Raw genomic sequence first — 7,730 nt, forward strand, 5'->3', positions numbered from 1 at the left:
AGTGAGTGAGTGGATAAGCTTATTCCTAGGTGGAATTGTGCATGCTCTCTGATCCTACTCAATCCGAGATGCCGCATTAACACTCGCCATTTGGGCTCTGCCATGCATTATTTCGCATCCTCGATGGGGTTGGTCCTCATTTAATTATCTCTGGCATTGAAAGGGGCCGGCGGATGGGCAATTTGGAGATCGGCCGCGAAGACCCTCTGTCTACCTGACATCCACTGTCAACCCTCGGCTCGAATCTATATAGGTACAAATACTTTTACCCTTCGTCTAATCTTCGAAGGACAGATTACAGACGCAATGTAGCTCTACCATCTAGCGCGTTTATTGGGCCACCACTTAGCCCCGAACTCCGCGACAATACCTGGCCATTCAATGACAAGTCCATTTTGGGTGTCAAGCGTCCCGCACACTTTTCTGTGACAAGGTGGGATCTGCCGGGAGCTCCATTTATTGGGACGGCGGCGATTAGTGATTCACCGTAACGGCTCCATCGCAACGGGTCGCTCGGTAACTCCCCCATCTCTCATTATTCCTGTCCTGTCCGTCGATAAACTGATTAATCAGCCGTTTGAGCCCACCACCGCTGCACGTCTCTTGATATCCCACCACTTTTGGACGCTGCAAACCATCCCCTTGTTTGCATTGTTCTAATATTTTTGGGATCACTTTTCCTCAGGTTCAACCCATCGCCGGATATCCTGCGCGTCGACGTCGATCGCCAGACCGATACCCGGAAATCCCGCGATAGCTTCACCGTCACCACCCCCCGAACCTCGGCATGGGTTCTCAAGCTTGGAACCTCCCCGCACCAGTCGACGACCCCGACTCCATGCTGTCCCGCAAGTTCGGACGGGAGACCGTCAACTACTTCGCCGGCAGCGTCCTTAACCGTGTGGGCTGGCTGCGTACTGACCACACCTTCCTCAGGGCCGCCTTCCAGTTCAAGGAGGCAAAGTTCATGCTCCTCAAGGACCTCAGCCCCCTCACCAACGCGCCCACAAAAGTCCAGTTTGTGTCTTTTGACGATGTCAAGCCCCTGACCACCGAGGACCCGTTCGGCCCCTCCGAGGAGGACCTCATCAAGAACTTTGACTCGACAGTCACTAAACCGCTCATCGTCTTCCTAGGCCTCGAGGAGAGCGCAGATGTGTCCTTTGGGTACAAAGAGCTCAAGGGCCGGCCCTGGTTTGCTGTGGATGTGACGCCCAGGGGCTCGTATGCCGATGCCGCCAACCAGCTTATCGAGGCGCAGGCCAGCAAAGGCTACAAGTTCCTCGAAGGCATGAGGCCCATGACACTCGAGCCGGACGCGGGTAAGGTTTTCTCTTGAATCACCCGCTTTCTCGGTGGCTGACGCACGCACCAGCTGGAATTTATGCCCAGGCCCGCTCCATTACAGACTGGAACACCCGCCACAAGTTCTGTGCTGGCTGTGGACAGCCGTCCCTGTCCGGTAATGCTGGCTACAAGCGGCTGTGCCCTCCCACCGACCTTGCCGGCTCGGACACTCCCCGCGAACGGGCCGAATGCGCCACTCGGAAGGGCGTTTCCAACATCAGCTTCCCGAGGACCGATCCCACCATGATCGCCGCAGTCATCTCCTCTGACGGCCAGAAGGTGCTCCTGGGCCGCAACAAGAGGTATCCTCCTAACTGGTACAGCACCCTCGCAGGCTTCATCGAGCCCGGTGAGTCCATCGAAGAGTCTGTGCGCCGTGAAGTCTTTGAGGAGAGCGGCGTGAGGGTCGGGCGTGTGGTCATCCACTCGAGCCAGCCGTGGCCCTACCCTGCGAGCTTGATGATCGGTGCTATTGCCCAGGCTCTACCCGACGGCGAGACGATCGATCTTGGCAACGACCCCGAGCTGGAGGATGCGCAGTGGTACCCTCTCGAGGTCCTCCGGGATGCGCTCAAGTATGGCGTCAGTGGCCTTGGTGAGCCTGCCCCGGAGGGGTACAAGGAGGGTGGCCTCCGTCTGCCCCCTCCTACGGCCATCGCTAACCGGCTTCTGACTGCCGTGGCTGATGGTTACGCGACCGTGATCCCCAAGATGTAAGTAACACATCAGGAGTGTGTTGGGTGACGACTTATCTAGACATGGAAGAATTTAGACCTGGATGAATAGAGTTGGCCTACCTTGCCTCGAGATGCGATATGCCGTTCATGTTCATGCACTTTTGATGATTTCTCATACCATACTCCCGAAACCATTATTCCGAGTCGAATATAATCATATAATTCATATGGCAGGTTGTTGAGATGAGATGCCGTATCCCCCAGTCTCCAGACGACACATGTGCTGGGCCGTGGTGCAACGGACAGTAACATAGGGCTGAACAGCCGCTCACAGGAGACCCCCTGAAACCCCTGTAGCTCCCTCCCCCCACCACCACAGCACTGGACAGCGTGTCAGTGCCGCAGAACCAGCACAAGCTGGCACAAGCTTCCACACCTGGTCCCGTCGCACTTCGATCATCCATCCACATCCCGCCAATTGCGCCGACCGAACCCTCCACCCATCCCGCCGCGTCAACGGCCGCCCTACCACTCTCACCCACCCCGTGCATCGCAGCCGGCCTGCTCGAGAGCCATATTTGCCCGCCATGTATCACCTCGCAAAGGGCCTCTACCTTCTGGCCACCAGCAAAGAAGGTTCGCGCACATGGATCACAGCAGCCCGCACCCGTTGTCGCCCTAGCTGACCTCTCCCTCCCTGTCGCAGAGTACTCCGTCATCCTCCTCGGCCTCGACAATGCCGGCAAGACCACCTTCCACGAACAGGTCAAGTCTCTCTTCCTCCCCGGAAACCCCGATCCGAAGCTCAAGACGGTACCGACGGTGGGACAGAACGTCTCGACCATCACCCTGCCGGACATGTACCTCAAGATCTGGGACGTGGGCGGCCAGCACTCGCTGCGTCGGCTGTGGCAGAGCTACTACTCCTCGGCGCACGCCATCGTGTTCATCATCGATTCGACCGACATTGGCAACGGGACCCTGGAGAACAACAGCTCGGGGCGCCTCGAAGAGTGCCGCCTCGTGCTCGAAGACGTGCTGCAGCACTCCGAGACCGAGGGCGTGCCGGTGCTGGTGCTGGCCAACAAGCAGGACCGCGAGGACTGCGTCGAAGTCGTGAGGATCAAGGAGGGGCTTGTGAAGAAGGTGTTTGAGGGCGAGAAAGCGAGCAGCATCCGCGACTCGAGGGTGCTACCTGTCAGCGCGCTGACGGGGACGGGCGTCAAGGAGGCGGTGGAGTGGGTGAGATCAAGAGTGAAATGGAACAAGGAATCGCGGCCGCCGGTGATGCGGTAGTCATCAGCGATGGACTGTTGTTTACGAGGCATGATTTTCACAGGAGATGGAAACCATCTAGACTGGCGTTGCTGGAGTTGAAGGGCCTGACGGGAACGAGTTCGTCCGCCCCGAGAGAGCGGCTCTCACTGTTGCAGGCATTGGATCTTTCGAAGCGTATATGGCTGGGTATCATTTTTACAAATTTCTTTTCTTCGCATCTTGGACTTTTCCGTCTCCGTCTATGCATCCACTACCCGGTCGTTCTCCGCGGACAAGAGCTCTGATATGAGACCACCCTTGTCTCTCCTCTTGGCGTCATCCGCCAGCTTCTCGTCCACCAGTGTCGAGAAGTCCTTAGACTTTTGTAACGCTACATTCCCGCAGTGCAGCAGCGTCACCGCCTCGATAGGTGTGCCTCCTAGTTTGGAAATCTGGCTGATCTCGCCGTGCTTGTTCAGGCTGACCGTCATGCTGCTGGTGCGCAGCTGCTCCTCGATCCAGTTCGCATCGACGAGCGTGATCTCGCCCTCGTCGCCGAAGAAGCTGAAGGTCACGCAGAAGGGGCTGTGCAGCCAGCTCAGGGGTACGGGCTCGCGCTCGGCAGGGGTGAAGATGGTGAGGGACTGGCCCTCGTTGGAGGTGTCGGGCTTGCGGAAGTGACGCAGGGCGGCGATGACGGCGAGGCAGGCCGCGTCGGTGAGGTTCCCGTCGTGGGAGAGGACGTGGACGTCGGCGCGGACGGACCAGACCTTCTGACCGGCGATGAGGCAGAGAGACTCGGTGTCGAGGGCGCCCGAGCGTCGGATCGTCTTCTCGAGGATGCGCGAGAGGAGCACCTCGGCCTCAGTCGGACGGTTGACCTCGAAGGCGGGCGAGGCCATGGGGCTCAGCTCGGAGGTGATTTGGAAGATGCCCTCGAAGGGGCGGTCTGTGTAGGGCACCGTGACTTCTGCCGAGACCTTGGCGAGAACCCTGTGAGGCGTTTTAGCACTAGTGACCCAGAAAGCATGAATTGATGTCGTATTCTGACCTTGTCTTGCCGAGTTCGACATTGGCGACTCCGAACTCATCGCCGAAAGTGAGCTGGGCTTTTCGATACTGGTCGAATTCCCGGCCGTCAAGCCTCAAGTTGTCCTTGAGAGCTTGTGTGACAAAGGCCTTCTCATTTGCTGACGGCTCGGCTTCTCTGGGCATGTTTGCGGCGGATCGGGCGGGAAAAAAAGTGACCTTCAACCTAGGAGCCTCATGAGAATCTGTCAGTGAGTGACCTTTAGGTCTTTAGTGAGGTCAATCGCATTGGTGGGGCGCTGCAAATATTCTGCCGGGCGGTGAAAGCTTTAATTGCTTGCCTCCCTGCCCTGCAGCAGCCGAGACCCACCCGGCCGCCGGCTGCGCGTGCATTTGCAGGGGAACAAACGAACGTCAATCCGCGGCGACTTGACTTCAAACCCTTCAGACGCCGACCTCTTTCTTCCTGCACACCATCGCAAACCGCCAGGATGACTACCGCTCACCGTCCCACGTTCGATCCGGTACGGAAGTCCTTTTCGGTTTTTGTCGCAGCTCGCTAACAAGCTCTAGGCCCGAGGCAAGGAAGCACTCCGCGGTCCGGCATACCACCAACGCCTCCTGCCGGCACACACCCAGCTCAAGTTCCGCCAGGCCGGCCAGGGCGGCGACGCCGATGATGAGGCCCGCGACCTCCGTGCTGAGCTCCTCGCAGCCGAGGCTGCCCACTTCGCCAAGAAGAACGGCGGCGCGCCCCCCCCTTCCGCAAACGACGACACCGACGCACCCGCCGGCGGCGTGAAGCGCGCCCTCGAGGCCGGGTCGCAAGCAGACGGCGAAGAAGACTTCGAAGCAAAACGGAGGAGGATACTAGAAGAGTCGCGGGACATCGACGCATCCTCGGACGAGGAGGAAGAAGAGGACGACGACGATGACAGCGACGACGACAGCGACGACGAGGAGGCGGAGCTGCAACGCGAGATGGAGAAGATCCGGCGAGAGAGGGCGGAGAAGAGGGAGCGCGAGGAGCGGGAGAGGGCCAAGGCCGAGGAGGAGGCTAGGGAGAGGGACATCGCGCTGGGCAACCCGCTGCTGAACAAGCCCGACTTCAACATGAAGCGGCGGTGGGACGATGACGTCGTTTTCAAGAACCAGGCGAGGGGCACGGAGGAAAAGGGGAAGAGCAAGGAATTCATCAACGTAAGTTACACTGCCCTCCCAAACGTGAAGGGCTGGCGCGGAATGGTTATGCTGACTCTGACGTCCAGGATCTCTTGCGTTCCGACTTCCACAAACGATTCATGAGCAAGTATGTTAGATAGATACCCCACCACCGACGACTTCCCGGGTGGACAATATCACTTTAGTTTGCCTGCGAGCATCGATGTCGGCTGCTGGACGGTATCTTCAACAACAGAAGACTGGTGAGAAGGCCCCCTATGCCTGTTTCCATGTCTGCGTACGGCTGTTTATCACTTCTGCAGAGTCCACAATCACAGAGGCTCAGGAGCAGCATTGGCGAGCTACGGAACGCGGGTACCTGTGCTGCCTGGGCGGTGGGGGCCATATCATTCCGTGACGCGGTGGTCGTTCCTTCCGTGACGACAACCTTATTGTCCCTGCCTCAGCCACCCAGCCACCCAGCTTCGAAGATGCCTATTTAATCCATTCCACCGTCCTCTCTGTCACCGGTCCGCGATGATGGCGTGTGTGGCCTAGCGGTTAAAGCTTTAACACAATACCCCCGAAACAAAACTCACCGGGCCTTGTTGGGGGCGCGCTGTTCGAACCACACTTAAGAACAGGGCGTAGAAAAAGATCCTTTTTTTTTGTTATTTTATTTGTTTTTACTGGTTTCTTATCTACTTTGGTGTTGGAATACTGATTATTACAAGATTTAAAGAAGTACAGGATGACCGACTGTCTTTTTCTTTTTTCGATTGCCTGCCCCACTTGTCTACAGACATCTAGGGCACCATTTGACGCTATTCACACGACCTTCGACGATCGGTCGCCCAGTCCAGGGGGTGCAGTTCAAGGATCCCAAAATGCAAACCTGATAAGCCCCAAAGCTGCCAAAGAATACAATTTAATCCAGAGATTAAATTGCAGGCTGTCTTTCGCCCTGCTTCGGTTGCGTATCGTATTACATTTGCAAAAAAAAAAGATAGAAAAAAAGCAGTATGGCCATGTTTCACACCACCCAGGGAGGGGTACGTATCAATTTGTTTGCACCCCATACATATGTTTGCATGCCTCGTAAAAAGAGACCTCCTCCCGCCGTCCCTTAACTCAACACCTCTTCGACCCAACTCCTTTATCCATCTCATTCCATCGCTGCACAACATGCCCTTGTCGGAGATCGACTACATTGACCTGCCCAATGGGCGAACTATCACCGTTTGCGCACATCACCACCTTGTGACGTGCGGCATGTGCTGCCTCGACTTCAGCGATGACAATGCCGACGTCCTGCACGGACAAGACTTCTTCTACCAAACCATTGTTACTAACCCTCGCCCCGAAACGACCATGGTGTTCCCTTCCAAGTTCAGCCAGCAGGGAATGACGCCCCTCTCGCCCGAAGAGCTCTTCCCCGGCATTAATATCGCCCTGCAGAGCATCCTCTCTAAGCGCTTCATCAACCGCTACAACGACTCCGAGTTTCTGATCTACACGGACGGCGCCTGCTCCGACAACGGCGCCGCCGACGCCCGCGGAGGCTGCGCATTTGTCTTCAAGCCTAACGGGCTCAACGGGCAGAGCGGCAGCGTCGCTTTCAAGCTCGAGGACGGACCGCGGCCCGGACGGCCAAAAGTACCGTCACACCAGCAACCGCGCCGAGCTGCGCGCCGTCATCGCGGCGCTGCGCTTTCGCGCTTGGCACGACGAGGGCTTCCGAAGCGTCGTCATCGCCACGGACTCGAGCTACGTTGTCGACGGCGCCACGAGCTGGACACGCAACTGGGCCAGGAATGACTGTCGGCTGTCTACCGGCGATCTCGTCAAGAACCGCGACCTCTGGGAGGCGCTGCTCCTCGACGTCGAGGAGCTGCGCGACTGCGGCGTCAGCGTCCGCTTCTGGAAGATCCCACGCCAGCAGAACACACTCGCTGACAGAGAGGCCAAGCGCGCGGCCTCCGCCATGGAGTCGACGGAGAAGTTCCGCAACATCAAAGGCAATTTCGTGTAGTTGTGTAAGTCGTCCGAGAAGCGCACAAAAAGAAGAAATTCTTTCCTGACTTTCTTGACACAGCCCTTGTAACGATTGGGCCGGGGCGGATGGCACGACACAGGTCGACATATAAATCGCTGTGGTCAACAGGGTCGAAAGAGGGGCCTGGCAACCAACGCTGTACTCTCAAGCACTCTTTACCATCATCACCCTGCACAACTATTTCTTTCTCTCCTTCCTGCCCG

The 7,730-nt window shown here is 57.5% G+C and overlaps 5 protein-coding genes across 5 annotated transcripts; 4 read left to right on the top strand and 1 right to left on the bottom strand.

The window, feature by feature from the left end:
* Positions 1-787: 787 nt before the first annotated feature.
* Positions 788-2,064, top strand: GLRG_00032 (NUDIX domain-containing protein; the record flags this gene model as incomplete). Its single annotated transcript, XM_008090717.1, has 2 exons — positions 788-1,322; positions 1,376-2,064. The coding sequence occupies 2 exons, from the start codon at positions 788-790 to the stop codon at positions 2,062-2,064; spliced, it is 1,224 nt and encodes a 407-aa protein (XP_008088908.1).
* Positions 2,065-2,611: 547 nt separating this feature from the next.
* On the top strand, positions 2,612-3,320 carry GLRG_00033 (ADP-ribosylation factor family protein; the record flags this gene model as incomplete). Its single annotated transcript, XM_008090718.1, has 2 exons — positions 2,612-2,660; positions 2,731-3,320. The coding sequence occupies 2 exons, from the start codon at positions 2,612-2,614 to the stop codon at positions 3,318-3,320; spliced, it is 639 nt and encodes a 212-aa protein (XP_008088909.1).
* Positions 3,321-3,541: 221 nt separating this feature from the next.
* Positions 3,542-4,496, bottom strand: GLRG_00034 (3' exoribonuclease family protein; the record flags this gene model as incomplete). The annotated part of the gene is made up of 2 exons (XM_008090719.1): positions 3,542-4,274; positions 4,333-4,496. 2 exons carry the CDS (start codon positions 4,494-4,496, stop codon positions 3,542-3,544), a joined length of 897 nt encoding a protein of 298 aa, XP_008088910.1.
* Positions 4,497-4,801: 305 nt separating this feature from the next.
* Positions 4,802-5,632, top strand: GLRG_00035 (Cwf15/Cwc15 cell cycle control protein; the record flags this gene model as incomplete). Its single annotated transcript, XM_008090720.1, has 3 exons — positions 4,802-4,834; positions 4,884-5,510; positions 5,579-5,632. 3 exons carry the CDS (start codon positions 4,802-4,804, stop codon positions 5,630-5,632), a joined length of 714 nt encoding a protein of 237 aa, XP_008088911.1.
* Positions 5,633-6,656: 1,024 nt separating this feature from the next.
* GLRG_00036 (uncharacterized protein) lies at positions 6,657-7,503 on the top strand (the record flags this gene model as incomplete). Its single annotated transcript, XM_008090721.1, has 2 exons — positions 6,657-7,082; positions 7,129-7,503. The coding sequence occupies 2 exons, from the start codon at positions 6,657-6,659 to the stop codon at positions 7,501-7,503; spliced, it is 801 nt and encodes a 266-aa protein (XP_008088912.1).
* Positions 7,504-7,730: the final 227 nt, after the last annotated feature.

Source organism: Colletotrichum graminicola, assembly GCF_000149035.1.
Source record: "Colletotrichum graminicola M1.001 genomic scaffold supercont1.1, whole genome shotgun sequence".
Lineage (NCBI taxonomy): Eukaryota > Fungi > Ascomycota > Sordariomycetes > Glomerellales > Glomerellaceae > Colletotrichum > Colletotrichum graminicola.